This window comes from Aythya marila (genome assembly GCF_965140915.1).
Source record: "Aythya marila genome assembly, chromosome: 3".
NCBI classification, from domain to species: domain Eukaryota; kingdom Metazoa; phylum Chordata; class Aves; order Anseriformes; family Anatidae; genus Aythya; species Aythya marila.
In genome coordinates, this window is record NC_139044.1 from 94,134,921 (window position 1) to 94,157,031 (window position 22,111).

The 22,111-nt window shown below is 37.0% G+C and overlaps 1 protein-coding gene across 1 annotated transcript in view; it reads right to left on the bottom strand.

Moving 5' to 3' along the window:
* Positions 1-22,111, bottom strand: part of FAM83B (family with sequence similarity 83 member B) — a 55,822-nt gene that overhangs the window by 18,120 nt on the left and 15,591 nt on the right. Inside the window, exon 3 of the mRNA XM_082758059.1 lies at positions 1,391-1,555. Coding sequence (XP_082614185.1) covers positions 1,391-1,555 — 165 coding nt within the window. The remainder of the gene's footprint in view (positions 1-1,390; positions 1,556-22,111) is intronic.

The following is a 22,111-nucleotide window of genomic DNA, read 5'->3' on the forward strand; positions in this document are numbered from 1 at the left end:
GAAACAGCTATAGATACATATTGCACAGAATCAGTTTGAAAATGCATATTACCACATTTTTCAAGATAGAGCTTGAAAAAAATACTCCTAATTTCTTTTACATTGGCAGGATAAAACTCATGTCATTAAAAAGAAATGTACTCTGTTTTTATCAGCATTTATGGCAAAGTTAACCCAAGTTATTGGGAAACAATGGTGTCTGAAGTTCCAGTGTACTGCCAAATACTGACTTCATGAGGGCAATTACTACCAGGGTCTACAGACCCACAATATTTGTGGCATTTTCTTTTCAAAAATTCCCATAGCTTTGTGTATTAGGCCAGTAGAGGGCAATCCCACATGCTCAAATCCCCCACATCAGAAATAAATATGGGAAGTGGTTTGGTAATACTTTCAAGGGCCTAAGTCAACACTCCAGAGCAAAACTTGGTATAAAATACAGGTTTTTCCAAAACTTTAAGAAAAAAGCCTTCTTTATACTCACAAAAACACTCTACCTCCATCTATTTTTTAGACTGGGTTCTTAAAATTGTAAGAAGAGCTTCTGAGATATTTTTGCCAGGAGTAAACATGGCACTACTAGTTAAGAAACAAGGAACTGCAAATGGAGCTATATGGAAGTTCAGCCACAGAAGAGTTTAAGGCTTTGCAGAGAAATTCTGGTACTGTGCTTGGAACATTTTCAGAGATATCTACAATGACAGTAAACCTAGAAGTATTTATGAAGCATTTATGTCAGGTCAGTGCAGCATATGGTTAGCATTCTGTTCCCTAATATAGTAGGGTGGTGCAGGACATTGGGTGAAAAATGTAAACATCAGTCCTCTCTTAATTATCTTTCTTATAGGGCAAATTACATATGTAATGTATAAAAGTAAGCCTACTCATAATGTGTGCTGTAGACAGACATAATAAGAAGTGCTTTCTAAACAGAAACTAAAACAGAACCCTAGTTTAATGCATTTTAATAGTAATCACATTTAACAAAAAGATCATGAAATGAAGTATACCATTTATTATTCCAAACAATTTGCATAAGCTTTATGATTTTATTTGCAGGTTAATTTAACATAAAGGAAAAGGAAGCAAAGTTTTTCAAAGCTGTACTATGCCTAAGGAGATAATAATGGAAAAATATTTTATAAATAACATGGAAAAAATACATAATTCTATCAAACATTCTTGTTTTGGCACACGAAAAAGATAAAAGCTTTTCTAAAGAGAATAACATTTGTAGAGAAGGTTCTGCTGAGAGTTTACCAGATTATACTTCATAGTTAATTTGATATAGCAGTATTTGATAATGAGGTTTTGAATAATAGTGTCTTTTCTTTGGGTTGCAGAGGAATGACTAGCGAATGTTCAAGCACAGGAACACAAGAAGTCTTACCCTGAGCCTCTGAACTTGACAGCCTTGTTTCTCTGTCATTTTCAGAAAGTGACTGAAGTTTGACTCATCAAGCAGGAGATACACTGCAATCCCTCTTGTAGATGCTTCTACAATTTCTCTAAAAATATCGACATCTGTAAACATATCCATAACTATGGCAATGACCTGAAAAAAATAAAAGACAAAAATTACTGTGTTGTATAAACACACATTTGAAACTCTTCACTGAAGTTTGCACTGTGCAGCTAACACACCAATGCTATTCATGCATCAGAAAGTTCTAATATTTCCCATGGGGTACCACTTAACCCAGAAGGCTTCTCAAGAGCACTGCATCTTCTTCTTGAGAGGACAGGTGATTGTTTATATGACAGTCATCACAAACCACAAACTCTGGAAAATTGTTGTATTATGTGTGGGTGTTATAGGGAAAAAGAAAGCCAGTGTAACAGAAGGAAATGGGAAGTGATATTAATACAGTGAGAAAAAAAAAATGGAGCCAACTCTATTATACAGTCTGACTGCATAATAGAAAATCCAGATAACACTGTTTTTGTACAAGGTGGTTGTTCAACCTAATCTAAATGCTGTTCTTTGTCTTCACAGTTTTCCCTAAAACTAATAATTTGAGAGTTTGAAGGAGTCAATAAGCAGACATTGAACAGCTGGAGTTGATGAAGACTTCAGCATCCGTACTGACTCATCACACTCACTGGGACGAAACTCCTTCAGCTGGTGAGAGGTTGGTTCAGGAAGATTAGAGAGTGCTGACCACCAGCCATTGCTGGTGTTCAGCCTTGGGGAATAATGCAGGTATTTCTGACTGGGAAAAGCAATGTCCTGCTAATCACATTTTGGAGATGATACACAATTTACTTATCATTAGTAATTTGGAATGAAGTAATATTGAAATAGAGGAAATAACAGTGGGAATGTAACTGTGGAAATAACTGTGCAACTTTAAAAAATACTATTCTTACCCATTAGAGTCTTCACAAGAAGTTCCAATGAAACTTTTCAGGTGCAAATTCAAATCAAATAAAGCCTATCACAGGTATAAGAGTAGGCTTGATAGTGAGCTTGCTTTACCAGTTTCACTCATCCTTAAATTTTCCATACTTGAACATTATTGGTATAATTGTAAAGTTACAATCACTCATCTTATTCTGGAACTGAAACATTTATTTTACACACAAAATTTGGTAAAGGATGTTGCTCACACAGAGGTAAATGCTATGTCATCTGAATTGCATTTTGAATGTGTTTGCTTAGAACCAGAAGACTCGTTTATGGCAAATATATACTTTGAACACTAGAAATACAAACAGGAGCTGACCAAGAATAAAAAATAAAATAACAATGTCATTAAGAAAGGTAAAGACAGCTCCTGAAGCAATAAAAATGAAAGGAGTTGGCTTACAATAACATGTCACCTGGCAGTAAAAAGACTCCTTACTAATCCACCAGTCAGAAAGGAACTGAATAGCATGAAATAACTGAATTCTTTCAAATGTCCTGTGTATTACCTCACATTTTTACTGACTTTTTGGGAAAATAATAATTAAAAACAAACAAACAAACAAACAAAAAAAAACACACAACCAACCAAACAAAAAAAAACAACCAACAACACACAAACAACAGTTCTTTAACAGTACAAATTATTTTTTTCATCTACATTTGAAAGGAAAGAATGAAAACCACAGAAGTTTATTTTGACTCATCATTTCTGCTTGGTCTTGACTCAGATACACAAAATTAACTGAACGTGGCAACCCTATTTATTCATCTGTCTTGTTTCTCTTACATCCGAACAGAAGTATGCCAATGTAGATCAAGCATGCTAGGTAAAAATGATCAAAGAAGAAAGTCTGCTGCCAAATAGGTTTGTTTCATTATCTGTGTCCCCCTCCCTCTGATCTCCTCAATTTCTTCTTAACCTTTCATTTTCTTTTAGAAATCTTTTAGAAATAGGTGCTCATTATATTAAAGAATGCATTTAAGTTATGGGATAAATCCTGAGTAAGTAAACTGACATAAATACATAAATACATAAAATATTTAAAATATACACTACAGACTTCAAAAATCCTTCTAACATTTTTGTATGGCAGATATCTACAATGCTAATTTGCAGCATCTGTGGTTACAAAGACTAATATACTGGAAGCATATAGAAAAATATAAACAAACAAAAAAAAAACAACAGCTAGAATAAGTAATCCAAACTGAAACCAAAGCTGACTAGAATGGCCATATTTGGCTTAGGAATAAGGGAAGTGAGATATGAATTGAAAAAACAAGCAGGTATGAGAGTGCTGGCTGTGTACTACTAGTAAAAACAATCACTGCTGTTGATGATATGCAGATACACCAAACCTTAGGAATGAACAGAGCACCCCTCTTTGTCTTCACTAGCAGAACTGGTCTTAAACCTTTAATTTTGAAATTTTAGACTTAATTCTATGAAGTACCGAACTATTATTGTGAGAAAAAGCAAGTTTTGCTTTCAAAGTTTGCATAGGCATTACACTTTGAAACCTGAAGTTTGTGCTAGATCCTCAACAGATTTAAGGACATTTGCAAAGCCACATTTGTGATTTGACAATCAGCTGGACATTTATTTTTCCATTCCCTGGAAATCAAAGGTTACTTGTGAAGTATACCCTTGTTAGTCTGCCCATTCACTTTTAGCAACACAATTAATCCTGTCAACACTAATGTTTAGTAGGCTGAATTGCTGAAGGAAGAAAAGAGTCAAATTTGCGTCATGTATCAACATACACGATAGGTAAAAGCAGTAATTTGCAGAGATAAGGTTATTTCTGTATATAGATTTCTGTAAGTCAAACTAGATATTTGGTGATAAACTACATATTTTGATGCAGAGAGTGGATCCCATAAATATCAAAATATTCTGGCTTTTAAGTATACTAAATTTCCCTTAATTTTTAATTCCTTGGGTACATTTGCCAACTTTGAAGAAGAAGGAAGTACTGAGCTCGGACAAGGAGAAAGCCAATTCAGAGTCCCAGGTTTTGATTAAGGAGACCAAGACTAGGCAGATCCCCCAAAATAAGTATTCTGTAATGTGAAAATACCTTTACTTAAAGCTCTAATATCAGCTGCAGGATTAGTTATTTGCTGCATAACGCTGGAAGAAAAGATGTCACTACAGTGTTATAAATTTGTTTCTGAAATTGAAGAATGAATTTTCACACTGATACTTACAAGAGGAAGCCAGGTAACAATGAAATCCAGCAAGGAAAAGGAAAAGGGATAGAATTCAAAGAGCAGCAAACAGCTCAGAAAATTGGCTATGCCACAAATTCTGTTTCTTTTGGGCATATGAGCAATCTCCTGTGTCAAGAAAATCCCTCAAGGCAGAACACTTCAGTGTCTTACAGTACATTTATAGGCTTCCTTATAAGATGCCATTTTCTTTCCAGAAAATATTTGTTTTCCAAAAGGCAGGGCTCTCTGCAAAAACAAGCACCAATGCTTTTATAAGGATGTGCAAAGGCCATCCAACCATGCAGGGGATACTGGATAGGTGCAGGAGTTTTCAGCTGAAAGTGTCAGATTTCTGGGAGAACTTGCCAAACGTAAGAAACTGATTATCACCCTGATCAAAAATGGCCCTTGGGACTAATTAAGCATTTTACATTTTCAGGGATGAGAGAATAGTTGGCAGAGCAGACATGCTGATATTATGCACAGCAAAAGTGGAGTACTGCCACCTGACTTGAAATTAGATAGGAAAAAACAAACCAAACCAAAACAAAACATTCCAATGACCAATTAAGGATGAAGCCAGTGCAGAAAACAATTTTAATACTACTTTTCTACCCCCCCCACACCCAATTAAATTTAAATCATCTTAGGTTGTTACTGCTGATCTCTTTTTATTATCTTCCAACTCTTTTTCAAAGTGGTGAATGTTTTTTAAGGTTATATTTTGTGGCATCCTTACAGATGAAGAAAATCTGCTGAAATCAATAAACACAACATTACTTCTAATAAAGCTCATCGTTTTAGCAACTTAAATAAAGGCACCAGCAATGCCATATTATATCTTCCTCAGTACTGTCTTGAAACCAAAAATATGTCTTGCAGTAGAAAAGCAGTGCTTCACACATTAACATTTTAGAAACATTTAATTATAGGCAGAAAAATGGCCAGAGGAAGACCACCAACATGATCAGGGCTGGAGGACTTGCCCTGTGAAGAGTGCCTGAAGGATCTGGGCTTGTCCATTCTAAAGCAAAGGTGGCTTCAGGGCACCTTACAACAGCCCTCAGCACCTACAAGAGGTGTCTTGAGTAGATGCAGCTAGGTTCATCGAGAAGATGCAGCCAGTTGTAGCAAGACAAGAGACAATGGTCAAAGTAAAACAAGAGCAATTCTGACTGGATACAGGGAAAAATCCTTATCCCCATGCAGAAAGCCCAGCATCAGAGCAGGTTGCCCATAGTGCTTGTGTAGTCTCTGTCCTTGGAGGTTTTCAAGACCTACCAGGATAAAGCCCAGAGCAACCTGGTCAAGTCCTATCACTGGCCCTGCTTGAAGCAGGAGGTTGGACCGGAGACCTCCTGAGGTCCCTCCCAAATTACCAAGTTAGCAGCTCAATGACTAAGATCTCCACTTCCATCCTTGTCAAAATGCAAGCACATCTTGCCATATAAATGCATATTGATAATAAACTCTGTTATAAGGCTTAAAGAAACAAAACAGAGACTATGAATAAAGAACGATGAGAAGTTTTTCTCCCATTTTTGATAAGATATTGGGTAAGTAAAACCTTTGCAGTTTGATTTTAGGACATCAAAATCAACCCTTTTAGTGCGTGTGTATTGACATTAGGGCATGGATGTAATTAAAGACCTTTTACTGCTAGTGATCTTTAGGTCTATACTACTGACAGTTCCATTATCCCAGTATCTTTACTCCTTTTAGAAGCACTAATTACCATTCTTTGCTGAGTATCTTGCAGAGTGTGTCATTTAACACCTTCTTTCTTATAAACAGTAAAAAAGAGGAATCCTCTCATGCAGCTGCTTCCATAGGTCAGGCTTTACTGGACACATCTACCATGATATCAATAACCTATTAGGAAATAATGCTACGGGTCTACCTACACTGCAAGAATATTGATTTCTTGTAACTTTCAGGAGGCTTACTTTGGGTTTACATCTTGCGACAAAAATCTGTACAGTGCTTTTGAACAACACTGCCCTTCCTCACCCCAGGACCACAGAGCTACTGTTTCAGCCAGAAATGTTAACCCTATTTCAAATTTCTTTTTACATTTCTCTGTATTAGGGAGAATCTCCTTGTGGCACAGGCGTGGTGCTGCCTGAATCTCTCCTTTCTCAGGGAACAGTCAAGGCAGGCAGCAGTCCTTGCAACAGAGTGCAGAAGGAAGATATAGTACCATATATCTTGCTGCTAGGAACATGAGACAGCATGCAAACTGATTGCATGGGTTTCGGGTGCCATAAAAGAAAAAGAGACAAATCTCATGACCACTGCAGACAGTCTTCCCAGTAAAAAGCTGTTAAATATGTCTGTTACAAATTATCATGTTTTGTTGGGAGTCCATAAAACAGGTCCAGTTTATGCTTGCTGCAGTTCTTGGTAGCAGTATGCAGTCGATCTGTTGTGCACACTTTCTGTCACTATTGTTCAACCAGAGTGCTCCTAAGACAATAATTTCATATTAATTTTCAAAATTTAACACAGCTCTGAAATGGTTTGCACAACACATTCTTCCACTGCAAAGTGTACTTCACATTGTGACTTGCACCTGAATATCCCAGGTCACCTTTGGGCTGGCAAACTGCTGAGATCTCCATACCAAATGCAGCAGATCGGAAGTCTTGAGATTAAGTGTTGAACCAGAGTATAATGTGGGAAGCCCTCCTCTGTAAACAGGAGCGTGCACATAACTAATAATCAAACATCTGAGTATGACCCACACTGCTACAATTACGGCGGCAATATAATGGAACAAATAGGTGATTTACACTTATGCAACTTCCATGAAATTAATGTCACTACTTGTACTGGCTTATCATGAAAATTGGCTGCTTGAGACCATATTCGATTTATTTAATTTGGCTCTGCATTCAGGGAGCAATAGACCATAACCGTACAGTGTACTGCGAAATGTACTTCCATTATTACCTTCTTTAAATGCAATTTAATGAACTGTAGGCTGAAGTCTGGCACTTCACTCCAACATACAGCTACACAAACCTCAGAGCAAGCCCTCACAGCCCTCACTATCCCCTTTTCCTCCGGCTACTCCAAAATCACATTTGTGCCATCAGTTCTGAAGACACTCAAAGTACACAGCTCAGAACTGAATGCATCTTCCGTTCTGATCACCCAGCCCCAGCTTATTGTGTCATGTGCTGCCTACACAGCAAAAGTATTTTAAAGTGAAAACTAAGCTTTCTTAAGGGATGAAAATTAACTTCAACATGCATGTCAGCAGTCTTCAACAACCACAACCTCTATCTGTAAAAGGATGCTAGGTGTGCTCAACATGACTGAAAACTTGTATGAATAAAAACAGCAGGAAAAGAGACACTGTGTAGGATGGAAAACCAAAAAGTCTACAAATCTCCTGCAATATAACATGGGAAACCAATGGAAATTATTCTCCCAAAATTATAAACAGTGAAGTAAAGCAGTGTATAATAGTTTAATTGTGCTTAACTGACTGGCCCTCACGGCAACGCCTAATCTGTTCTGCCCAAGAAACATGTCAGAATGCTGTGTGGTGGGGAACTTTCTAGCAATCAGTAATGGGGAAAAATATGCTTTGATGCTGGCAGCAAAGAATGACGTGGAAATGATAACTGCAGCTCTGAAAAATGACATGATTTAACTCTGAAATACACTGGGAAGATCCAATCTTCACCATGTGCCATCTTCTAACCACCTGACTGTTCCACCTTTCTCTCAGTTTGGCAACTTCTGTGCTGCTTAGCATGTCTCTAGGAGAGGATGAGGTCAGGATTAGCTCTTCTACAAAAGAAAATAAAAATAACAGAGAGAAGAAAAGTTCTCTGAAGTGAAGATAATACTGTTTTCTCTGAAAAGTAAATGTATAATAGCCTTCTGCACCACCTTTCAGAAAGCTATCACAGGCTGAGCTAGCTTGTCACATACCATGTAGTGTCTTAAAATGACACCTCCAGTGCTGTCACTTTGAATTCACGCACGAGTAAATTTATAGGTATCTTGCAAAACATATGGGAGTGAGCTGCATCAATTCTATAAATGTGATCTGTATCTGTGGGTTTGGTAGTTGTTATTCTGGCTGACGGATTAGTAAGAAGACAGTTTGATCTGACCGAATTAAGGAGGTGCTCCCTCACTGCGGCCAGCAGCAGAGGTGATGATTTCTCTGAAGCTGACTTCTGTGCAGGCAGTCTTGAGTTTCTGCAAGTCAGGGAGAGGAAGGGTATAGCTTGCGGATTCTTCCTGGGGGCTTTCCAAGAAGCATTTATAAGCCTAACCCTTGGAAGAAAGGAAAGAGCTAGAACACACTGCAGAGCAACAGCAGCTGCCCAGTGACTGGCACAGCACAGACAGGAAAAGATTTACCAAAATTAAAAAAAAAAAAAAAAAAAAAAATATTACTTAAATCTGCAAAGAGAACTGCCAAGCCTGGTTGAATCAACAAGCACTCACAGTGCTCAGTTTTAACACTTTCCTTCCTTCTTGCAGTGCTCCCATAAATAAGTAAACCACTTCTGGTATTTAATGAGCAAGCTGTTTTCTGTCACTGTGTAACAGCAGTGGGCAGAGGTCCTACAGAGAGGCAGATAACGCAGAGCAGAAAATCCTTGGCATTATGGAGGGAATGTGTCTGGGAGCTTGCTCTGCCCTTTCTTCTCTTGCCATTGATGTCCTTGCTGTATCAGATCCCATTCTCAGTGCCATGTGTGCTGCAGCTGGTTGGGTAGCAGGATTTTAATAATTGTATTGAGCTGTTCAGAATGTTCTTATTCAGTTGTTGTTTTGGGAGGCTGCCAAGCTTTTCCTGAGGAAAGCAAACAGAAAGGAAATGCCAGGATTTTCTGACAGCCTGTGACCCAGCTAGACCAGAATGGAAATTCATGACAAAAAATAAAAGGTACTTCTCTAGCCTCTGGCTTTCTCTACGATGAATTTCAAAGACTTGCTGCTTTAGAAATAATTTATTATTTAAAAGAATATTAGCAGCTTTAATATGTGGGTTCTCACCAGATCCCTTAATATTTAGAGAATGTTCAGTATGCTTAAATATTATAATATTATACTTTCTATTTTAAATTTGCTTGTAAGTAGAAGTACTCATACATGTGTGCATTAGTTAGTGACTGCCTAAAAACAAACAATGCGTGACCATGTGATAAGTGAGCCTTAATTATTTTTTTAGAAAGTGCCAACAGTAATTAGAACATGCTTTCTGCTAAACTCTTAATAAATTGTACTTTTTGATGTGCTGTGCAGGATTGAAAACCTCATGCTTTGGCGATTATTCTCAATTTTGAGATTTCCACTGAATAGTCAGAGTAAGAGCAGCAGATGTTCTGGGCAAGCTTGTACATCGTCCAGGGAAGTATGAGTCTACCATATACCTGATACTACCATATACTTGAAACTATGAATGGCTGCCATACTTTGTCATGCACAGCTACGTATATGGGGAAAAGCCTCCTCAAACTCTGGGGAAAAAAAATGCAAAGTGGCAAAAGTGCTTGAAAAACTGTACTAAACTTGACCATTCTAATTGCTCCTGCTTACAAATATTTTTTTTATGCCAAAGAAAACCAGACTGGATGTCTTTTTTTGCTCATCAAGTCTTTGTTGCTCATCAAGTAATCAAAGTAATTGCCTGAGATTTGAACTGGATGACAATTCTTTAAGAGATTTTTTTTAATCTACATATAAAAAAAGGTTTTGGTAGAGTTCCTCAGAGGGAAAATGGAATGAAGTTCTGGGTCAGTATGCCGTCCTACTGCTCCTTTCAGAGGCCTCAGCAATCCCATGTAAACAAACTGCCAACATTGAACCCCACTTCCTGAGAGTTTACATATTTATAAAATTTGACAATGTATAGAAAACCACAATATTAATAAACACTTACAGGCTGTAGACACTAACCTATAAAAACAAGCAATATTTCTTTAAAGTAGACAACTTTGCTGGCAGTTGTTAATTAGCCCCTTGGAAACAAAGAAAGATCCTCTTTAGTTAAAGGCAGATTTATAGGAAAAAGAGGTGATTCAGACCAACTTTTCTAGACCGGGAAGAATAACTTTGCTTTTAAGTTTGCTTATGCAAGTGCTGTGTAGTGTTTGTCATCTTCAAGACCTTAACAGTAAACATATGTTTCTGAAATGAAATAGGAAGAGTTGAATATCTAATATTCATATTTTATACATAAGCAGCATATTTAATATATCTTATGTGCTCCTGCTACTATATATATTATTTAGATTAAAAAATTCCAATAAACCATATTGTTCAGCAGTATAATACTGCCTGCAATCCCTTGCTACTTAAAAGAATGAATATGTACTACAGATACATTCAGCACATAAGAAAAGAATCAAAGACAGGCGAGGGCTTAAGGCAGAGGTGGAAAAAGCACTTCTGTAGTAGACCATGGAAAATAACAGAGGTAGATGAAGTGTTTAAAAAGCAATACCTTTGTCAAATGCTTCTAAAAGCAGAGAGATTTTGGTGGATCCAAGTCAGCACATAAAGCTGACATGATTCAGACTTGCTTATAGATCAGGAAGATAGACTTTTGAATGCATGTACGCAGTCCTGGTGATGGCCATAGAATCATAGAACAGCTTGGGTTGGAAGGGACCTTAAAGACCACCTAGTTCCAACCCCCTGCCATAGGCAGTGATGCCACCCACTAGATCAGGTTGCAGCAAATAACAGAATTTCATTAGAAATTTTAAAAAATTATTATTATTTTTTTTTTTACATAAAAGGAAAACAAAACTATTTTGGATTTCAGTGCCCAGTGGAAAAAGAAAAATAAAAATTTAATTGCTGGATTTCAAATTAGTGGAAGCCTACAGACCAATGAGCATGACCTGATTATACTCAATACTGAGAAGCAATTCCTAATTATATAATTAGTAGTTGGTAGTTAGTCATCTATAGACACCCAAAACCTCTTCTTCCAAAAGGTATATTTCATAATCCTATGGAACACTGCTGGTGAAACTGTCTGGGAGATAAATGAGGAAAAAAAGTGGAATAAAAAATTGGATGTCCTTTCACAAGACCTTAGATGTCTGCAGAAACCACAACTGAGATGAGAACCAATTCTGGTTAAAAACCTCCCTTACTTCACTGCATAGTGAAGGTAATTGCCAAAGTGGAAAAAGTAGTCCTCAACAGAGGCTCCTGTCAGTATTTGGAAAGAAAGGGGATGATGTTCTTTTCTCATATGGTTAATAAGGAATATTACAATCCATTAGCAATAGAGTAATATTTTGAGAACAACTGCAATTAGAAGACCTGGATAGTTTACACTTCAGTGAGGGAATTCCCTGGTCTGTTGCTGGTCATTTTTAATAAAACTGAGTATCAGGGAAATCCCAGAAAACTGACACAGTGCTCATGCTCAATGTTCATAAAACAGCTTGATGAGCAACTAGGTCTGACTTTTGAAGGGAAAACCAACACAAGATTCAATGAACACAGAAATAAAGGCTAATCTTGTGTTTAGGGAAGGGTAAGTGGGAAAAACATTATTTCAAATATCACTTAATCCTTTTTCAAGATTACACCTTTTGCATTTAGCTTTATATATTTGATTAAAAAATAAGTAAGACACCTGAGGTGTACACATTTGAGGGCCAACTGGTTAACGGACAGATATTTGAGGCAATTGTCTTCTGAGAATATTATGACAGGGTGGGAGTATTTCTATCATTTTGTAGGACTTAATGCTTTCAAAGATTTTCACACTAATGCCACAAAGCTGCAAGCAAGATAACTATGATTTACAGATTATTATCTTTTTGTTACCCTCCATCCCCTTTTTTCGATCTCATTTGTCCTTCCTTCCCTCTCTCTTTCCCATTCTTTTCCCTTTGCTTTTGTTTCCTTCCTTTCTCTCTCCCTCTCTCATGAAGAATGTCAAATTCAGTTAAATCTAGGATTGAGGAAAAAATATATATTTTGAATACTGAATGTGGGCTTAAAACGGGTTCCTACACATCTTACATAAACTCTAAAATATATATGGTCATAAAAGTTGCAATAAAACATAACGTATCGTTATGATATTCACAACAGAACTACTGCTTCCTGCTACTAACTTCACCGCCACTACTTTCAAGCCCCATAGATGGACCAAATTCCATTTAAGGAGTTCAATTCAAGAAATAATGCAGTAGTGAAAACCAGCAACGCAGAGAATTGAGGCCATTTAAAATTACTGGTGACAGTCAGTTATGGGTTAGTAAGAAGGCAAGCCAATGATCCTCCTGAACAAACAGAAGAGGATGAATAATGAGAAGTTTCCTCAGGGCTTAACTCTGACAAATTCTCAATTCATCTTATACATATATCCCGTAGGGTCATCTTTAATATTTTTCTAGTTCAGCTACGTGACATAGTAAAATGCATTTATAAGTAAAACTACTGTGCCTGGATGAATACCTGCAGTGACTTCTGTGTTGCCGACAAAACCAACAGCAATGGTTGGTCTGATCAGCATTTTGCAACACATATTACAAACTAATTTAAGTCTGCGTATGGCCGTACAGCAGCACACCCTTACATCAGGACACTGGGTAAACAACCAGTGGGATGATTGAACCAGATGATTTTAACTATTTATTTTTTTAACAGGGTGTCACTGAGCAGAGTTCAGCTCTCCTTTGTTTTGCTTCAGGAACCTTTGCTGATATTAGGGAGGAACGGGTGATGTCACCCGCTTGTGGAGCAGCTACTGTTAGTGGTGCAACACGTGGTTAATGACCGCATGCTGCCAGCCCGCATTTCAATTTCACCTGTTTTAAAGACAGGTTGTGAAACTAATTAATTAATTATTGTCTGCAAATCATCTTGAGATCCTCAAGTGAAATCCATTACCCTGGCATGCCGGACTATTTATTACAGATCAGATGAAAAAAGAAAAATAATTGCAGAGCATTCTGAAAGCATCAGCAGAATGTCCTAAAGATAAGAAATGATTAAGCTAGTTCAAAAGTAATTATGTGTAGCTTTTCAGGGAAAAAATAATTATGCACATTACCAAATGAAGCAAGATGCCTGAAATAGCAGGGAAACAATTAAAGCTCAAACCTCCGGTGGAGCAAACTGAAACGAAGTGGATAAGCAGTTCTAGAATCATTGCATACCCCAGGGGAGAGGATAGCAAATAAGAATGGAATAATGTAGCAAATTCCTGAATCAAGTATAGCAATTAAAAAAAAAAAAATTAAAAAAAAAAAGATGAATTACAATTATAATTACTATTAGTTTAAAAATTTATAATTTACTAGTAGTATTATTCTTTAAAATACTGTATTTATAAAAATTATTTTGATTTTAAAACCCTCTGAAAACATTTATGATAAACCTTATTATTCTTGTCCAAAGGTGAATCTTCCAAGGAGGGTGTGTAATCTGAGGAAGTAGCCAGTCAATAGATAAGAAAGGAAATGAGTTTAAGAAAAAAAAAAAAAAAAAAAAAAAAAGAAATGGTTCTTATTTATTTCTGCAAGGTATTTGCTAAACTGATCTTGTTGGCTCAATTTGAGCTCAATTTTTGAGTAACCATCTTTGCCAGAAAAGCCATACAGCTTAAGAATGATCTTGGTGACACTGTGTGCACACGCAATTAGCATCAGCTCTCGATGTTCTGCATACAGGTCTTCAGCAAGGCCACAGGAAAAGTATTAATTCATCATTTGCAATTTGATACTGTAATTATGCAAAAATCTCTGGTCTTTGTGACACAGTCAGATCAGATAACCATAATGATCCATCGTTACTATCTACTAGTCTTTTCATTTCAATGTAAAAGTTTATTTTTAATGTTTAGTTTATTCAGTGTATCTACAGTAGTTGCTTAAATTAGTAGTCCAGGCTGCACCTAGGGAAGAGAAGACCCAGCTGGACTCCAGGACAGAGTTCTGTGATCTGAAGGCCATTGCTTCAGCCATGGACAGGTTATGAGAACCTTTTTTCCTGGTCTACTCCTCTCATTTTTCTCATCCTCACAAGAATAATGCAAAGCACTAACTTGTGAATGAATAAAACAAACAGTTATTAAAATAAATGAGTTGTCAGCAAGCTGAACCCTCTATACACAATTGAGTTAGCAACCAACATCCTAAATTGATGAGATACTATTAATGGGTAGCAAAGAAAAAGGTTATCACAAGTCTTCTACTGTACAGCTTCATGTCCATGAGACCATTCTCCTTTCTACAAAATATGCCTTGTGATGTGTACAGTATGCCAATTATACCCACAAACCCCCAAACATTTGGGTAATGATAGTCACAGATCTCATCCTGAAGCTGCTGAACACCTGCAAGAAACACAAAGCTCTTGCTAGGGCAAGGGAGTCTCTTCCAAAACACAGAAGGATTTAAGAGTGAAGGAGGAAGAAAAACAGTCTCTGTGGCAGGAATTTTCTACAGTAGCTTTGTTTGAGATTGGCTGCATATTTGTGCCAGTGATGCACCTGCAGCCACCAAATGTTCCTGTGTTGAATAGGGGTACACCTCAGGGGTATTTATGGAATATACAAGCTAACATGGGGGATAGAGAGCCTTCCATATCAATTCACTTGTTATGCTACCAGAAACAATATTTTCTACCTAACCGTAAGGAACAAAGGAAGAAACACCACTGAGCAAGCCACTTGTGGACTCCAATTAAGCCACATTCCGATGGAAAATTTGCTCTTGAAAAATGCGCCAAGCACGGTAATAACATAATATAATACTTGACTTGTGTGGCTTGAAATAAGTATGAAGATGAGAACCTGCAATACCTCTGTGGAGGAGAAGTGAAAAAATTATTCCAAGAACACTTTGGCAAATAACTGCTTTTTGATGCAAAATAGTACCTTTCAAATAAACATTTGTTCTTATGAAGTACCTCTCTGATCTCAAAAGAGAGTTTCCCTTGAGTAACCTACAGATTTCATGCCAATAAGGCTCTGTACCCAACTGCTAGGCCTTCTATGTTTGTGTGCACTGCTAAAAAACGTGTTTTCCGTAACACAGCCTTTATGTGTGCATGTAGAGGAATGCACGTGCATACACACGCAGAGAGAAAGAAATATTCTAATATTTGCCTATTTCCTTTACATAAAAAATAAAACCAGCATTATATGGAAGTGTAGAAAAAAACAGCACTCATTTCTGATATAACAATAGGCTGCTTTTCTCCTTTTTTATTACTGCTTTAAAAATGCATACAGGTTTTGCTGTCCCTCAGAGTCTTTGTTCTGAATCTGCTGTCAGGTGCTGGAACACCCGTGTTCACTAGACATCTGAGACGCAGCTGTCAGGCAGGAATTTTTCAGGGAATTTATTATTTTTGGTCAACCATGACTAGTAGTTGGTAACTGGAAGATGCTCCAGTCTCTTATCCATGATAAAAAGTACAATATATATCATCATAATTGAGGGAGAAACAATTTTTTTGCAGTGAAGCAAGCTTCAGCTATGCAGCGGGTAAGACACAACATTTACATAGATGACTGAGCATTCCCTGAAATGCAGCTTAAATCAGAAACAGTACTTCAAGTGAACAACAAAATTATTTTCCTGTGTCTTGCAGCTGCACAGAAGGAATACTATGACAAAAAAAGGAACTGCAGAACACAGCCTGGAAATGGGGAACTGAACTGTTCTCTCTTGTATTTGGATACAACAGATATATTTCTGCTTGAATGTTCCAAAGCAAGCAACCAAACCTCATGGACAAGAACAGACACTGGAATAGCTGATGCAAATTATGAAGTTTTAAACTACTAGAAGAACTTGAGAAGGTGGATTACAGCTTGAGCTCTTGATATGAACACAGTGCCCTATACCATGTATGTTTCCACAAACCAGTCTGAGTGAATATTCACTTTGATAGATGGGAACCTAGATCTTTAATTTTTGTGGTATTAGAGAGTATAAAAGTCTTCTGAAAAACTAAGTCTAAACAATTTGCCGAAAGATAAATAGGAAGTCTGTGTCCTCAGAGGAATCTGTGTGCAAGTTTTATAAGTCATGGACCAATGTTTTTAATCCTAAAACCTTCATATTCAGCAATATAAAGGATACAAAGAATAATATATATATATATATATGTATATAAAGTATTTAAAAGATCTTTGAATCTATAAAAATGCATAGAACAGAGAAGGCATTCTAGCATTTTAACTAGTTCTTGAGCATATTAGCATAGGAATATATTTTTAATAGGCTAATGTTATTTATAGCCTTCTAAATCATCCCTGGCATACCTTTAAAAATTAAAACTTATTGAAGTCAGCTACTTCTCTGCCATAAAAGACTTAGCAAATTTAACAGAAAAACAAACAGCTTTTTGAATTCCTCTTAAATTACTTGCAATAACACTTAAGTGCCTATTGAAAGCTTTTCATATGTAAAGCACAAACCATTTCATAAATGTGGGAATAACATTATTACATCTATTTTTATCTGGGAAACTGTAAATTAACAGGGTGTGTGTGTGTGCGTGTCACACTGCTGTCCTGCACAGGGCCATCTGAGTCAGCCTGTGACTAATTAGTTTTGTTACTGGAAACAGTCTAGTCACGCTAACATGATGCTCTGGGAAGACGAAAACGCCCTGCTTCTTGTCAATCTCCTCACTGTACTTTACTGTGTCATGTGAACAAGTCCTCAGAAGCTAATGGCCTGTGTTTACAGAGACGCTGAGCATCCCGAAGTCCCTCTGAATGCGATCCCTGCAGCTACGCAGCAGCCTGAGCCTCGCCTCACCCTCCAGTCTTGCATTTGCAATTCTCTGCACCTTCTCCTTTGGCTCACTGTCGTGTCAGAGTGATGAGATATGCAAGCACAAAGCTCAGGCAGGGCTGGCCCAGACTTGCAAAATGGGTTTCTTCAAGCAAATTCCATAATTTAGAGAACAGGGATAGTACAGAGTACCCGATCTCCTGAACAGTTATGGATTAGTTTCCCAGTGCTGACTGCAAGGCCAGTGCCCAAGTGTTCTGAGGTCAAATTTATTCTTAGCATCAGCTCTTTGAAGATGCAATAGTGTTAGGCCTCCGTTAAGCCTGAAGTCAGATTTCATTATCATAATGGTCCCTTCTGGCATCAAAACCCATGAATCTGTTCGTTTTATCAACCTCAGCTGATTTTGTGAACTGGAAGTGGCTGCAGAGATGAACAGGGAGGGCATCAAGAACACATAACATAGTATGAGATTTTAAAGGATACAAATATCGATTAGAGGAGTATGTTTGCACAGTTATTTTCAAAAACAGCTTCCAATAAAATCGATTAGAAAATTATACCTGAAATTAAAAGCAATGACAGAGCCCAAGGAGAGGACACACAAACACGGTACAAACAGCTGCCTGCAATCAAAAAGTAACTAAGAATAACTTACATACAAAAAAAAAAAAATTAAAATATCAGAATCATGACTAGTCTAGCAGGGGAGACTGTGGCTTCAATAACAAGCTCAAAATTAAAGCCTTGCTGCTGGGATTTGGTGAGGAAAGACTGAAACACAACAAGTTTACTGAATGCAGGGCAAAAGATTCATTGCCCTCAAAATCCCAGTCACAAAGCACCCAAAAACATGCCTGAGAGCGAGCAAGCCAGCAAATAATGCAAATGGATGATCCTCCAAAACACTGAGGAATGCCTTGCAACTTGAAAACAACTGGAATATGTAATTTGAGATTTTGTTGGTTCTGTGGTTTTTAGCAAATTTGAGAAAAGGAAAAATAAGGTATTTTTTTTTATTTTTTTAGTATTGAACCCTCCCCCCCTGGACAGCCTGCTGACCTGCAGGACCCAGCCAGGGCTTTGAAATTAAAATGTCCTAAGTGACGTGCCATTGTCAGTTTTCATAATGCATTAATTTAGTTAAACATGTTAATAATTACCACGCAAGAATTTTCACCTACGTCATATTCCCAAGCATTCCACGTTTCAGCCTGTGTGGTGCTCTGCTTGTTTCGGTAGCGGCTGATAGGCAGCTTTTCAAATTCCAGAGTGTGTGTGCGCATATTCATTTATACAAATATTATATAACCTGTTTACACAGGTCTTTTGAAAATTATTTAAAGGCACTTTTTTTCCCCTCTGTTTACAGGTAAACAGATTTCTGTAGTCACAAGATTAACCAAGCAGTTTGCTTTATGTTTTAGTGTTTCAGACTAAAACCCCTTCCACAGCCACAGCAAAGCAATTTAAGAACAAAACCAGAACAGATCAATGCCTCTTACTTACATCCCAATAGCTATGGACTTTATTCATAGCTATTGAAAAAGTGTATATATATTGAAAAATATATCATACAAAAATATAATTCAGTATTTTTACTGGAACTCAGCACTATAGAACTCAAGAGAAGAGTAATTCAGAAAAAAATCCATCCTATTAGAGGACTTTTAATTTATATGTTACCAAAATTTCCATATTTCTGAAATCCTCCTCACTAGAGAAACAAATCAAATTCCATTCATGCATAGTTTCCAAATTTTCAAAGAGGAAAATATTTAGTGCAATTATCAGTAACATCTCCACTGCTAGGACAGCAATACTCCCAACAGGCATTGCCAAGAGGTTTTTGTACTTTTTTGTCATATCGGGGATTTTTTTTTCCCTAAACCCTGTGACATATATTCAGCCAAGACCAGTCAAGCATTCAGAGCTGTTGAGCAAGCATGCTTTTTATGCTTAAACCTAGATCCATTCTTTTTGTACACAGACTCCATGGATCCCACACAAACTGTGTTTTCAAGCTGTTTTGAGTAAGCTCCTTTTTGGTTTTTAAAACTAGAATGTCTGTGTGAAAACCAGTGTAAAATGAAATGTACCAATCAGAATGTTATTGTTACTTCTGAATGTCTTTAAAACAAGGCCAGGAGATTTCTCTATTTGGAATAAAAACACTGCAACTTTTTATTGTTTATTCAGCACAATAATATCATACCATGCAATGCTATACAATTGTGCTGCTAGAACATTTCAGTCAATGCACTTTGCTGTAAATCAAAAATAAACAAACACCTAGATTTTTGTGTTCTTTTAAAAATAATTACATTTTTTGGGGAAAAAAAAAAAAAAAAGCCTGTTAGAGATCATCACCTAATTCCTGCCTGGAATCCTACTATCCTACTCAGATTAGTAACTTCAATTTCTGTACTTAAGTACTATTATTACAAATTCCAGAAATTAAAGCTTTTTTTTTGTTTTCAAAGTATCTGTATTTTTGTTAAGTGTGGTCTACTACCTTCAACACAGACAGCTGCGTTATGAACTAGTGAGTATTGAACTGAAATGCTTTCTCCTTTTACTTTATATCTCAAGAGGGACTACTTCGTATAATTAAATGTAGCAAGTCACCTCCTCAAATAGTATAAACAATGTCTCTCCATGGAATTTATCAGAGTACGAAATTCTGATCTCTAGGAGTTTTTGAAATAACACTAACAAAATTCACAATAAATATGTCTATCTGTGTGCACACCATTTCATATCAGCATAGCGTCATAATTGGCCATGAAAGTATTTCTCAAGGTGTTTTGATAAATATTTAAGAATATGCGGCATTTTAAAATAAAAACAATATATTTTAGACAGTTCTATAATAACAGCTAGATTCCAGATATTCACTTCTTACTGAATTTTCTTTCTTGTTGCTTGCTTGCATGTCAGCATGCATGAAAAAGTACGTGTGTTCTAAATATCTATTTTGCAATCACTTCAAAAGCGTCAGAGTACAAATTGAGAAACTCTGGTAAGGAATTTTCCTTGCACTGTGAATGAGCTAAGCAAGTATGTGCAATGTGGCAGAAGATAATGAAGCTTCCTTCCCAAGCACAAACTCTTAAGGCTTGCTGGCAGAGAACTCAATCGTTTCAATTCAGGCCACTCATACGAAGTTAGAGGAAAAAAAAAATATTTTTGATAAGCATTCTACATGGGCAAAACTTATTTTTGCTCTTTCTGCATCAACACGAGAAGTTCTAAGAGCAAGAAAAAGTCTTGCTCTTAGAACTGATTTTTTTTTTCCCTTCTGCAACATTCATGTGTGCGTCCATTCCCTCGGGTTAGACTCTGTGGCACATGTGCATGTGCACGCATGCCTGGATCAGTAAAGGAGAACTGGATGGTGCAACAGCACTTTGGGAAGAGAAGACTTTCTACCAGAGTTTCCATGCCTTCTTTGGGTTTCAGATATTCAGATATTATTTAGAATTAAAAAGGAAGGCTGTTCATGTGGAGAAGTGCTACTGTTTTTAATTGTTCAGAGTCAAAATCAACTAAAGATGCATGTTAATTTTGTATTACAAATGTACTTGTGGCACAATTTAATAGAAGATGGTTATTTAAATATTTAAAATCCAGATCTTAATGATATATTGTCAGATCCCTAGGCATCAATCCTGAAAACACATAAGCGTATTAAGGTAATGGAAATTCTCATGTACATAAATTGAAGTATTTAAAACCTTTCAGGATTAGGAATCTAATTTTGCTTCAAGAAAAAAATGTGTCTTCTTTGGGCAAGTATTATTTTTCTCTCTTTGCCCTTTACTAAACGCCTATAAAATTTCTTTTCAAGTTTTATTAGATGTATTGCTTGACAAAATGAAACAAATTGCATATAAAATTCATTTTTATAATGAGTCTATTGCAATTTCTGACACACAAGTGCTCAATCTCTAAACTTCACCATTGTACCTCCCCCCCCAAAATAAATAAATAATCAAAAATAACATTTAAAATCTTAATTTATTGCTAAATAAAACAAAGGACAAATAAGATGGTCCTGTACAGAAAATGTCTACTCTAGTGCTTATTTTTTTAGATCTACGACTGATAATAAATTATCTGACACCTGCCAATAAAATCAAGTGATTTGACTAATCAGGGCAGATAAGGGATGGGGGAAAGAAACCATGTACCACAAGTACTTGCTTCAGGTTTGCAGGCTTGCATCCTCAAAGGCACACACATTTCTTTTGTGATTTAGGAGGGAGCTTAAAATTCCCAGATTTCACACCTGGAACTGCATTCGAGCAAGATGACAAAAGTACCTGGAGCAGGCAGTGAACGCTCACCTCTGGCTGAGGTGCATGATGAAAGGAAAAAAGGCAGAGGAGAGAGGGTTGTCTGGTAGGAAGAGCTGGAGTTGGGGGCAAAGAGGGAGGGGAATAAAAACAAAATTTATAGGTTTCCTATCATACTGTAAGCACAGTCATTTCAGATGATGAGAGCAGAAACGCCTGCATTTTACAGAAGCTGTACACATAGAACAGTCATAGAATCACAGAACCATCTAGGTTGGAGAGGACCTTTGAGATCACCAAGTCCAACCCTTAATGTGAACTCCTGAGTCACATCACTAAACCCTGTCCCCTAGTGCCACATCCACACATCTCTTAAATACCTCCAGGGCTGGGGACTCCACCACTGCCCTGGGCTGCCTGTTCCAATGCTTGAC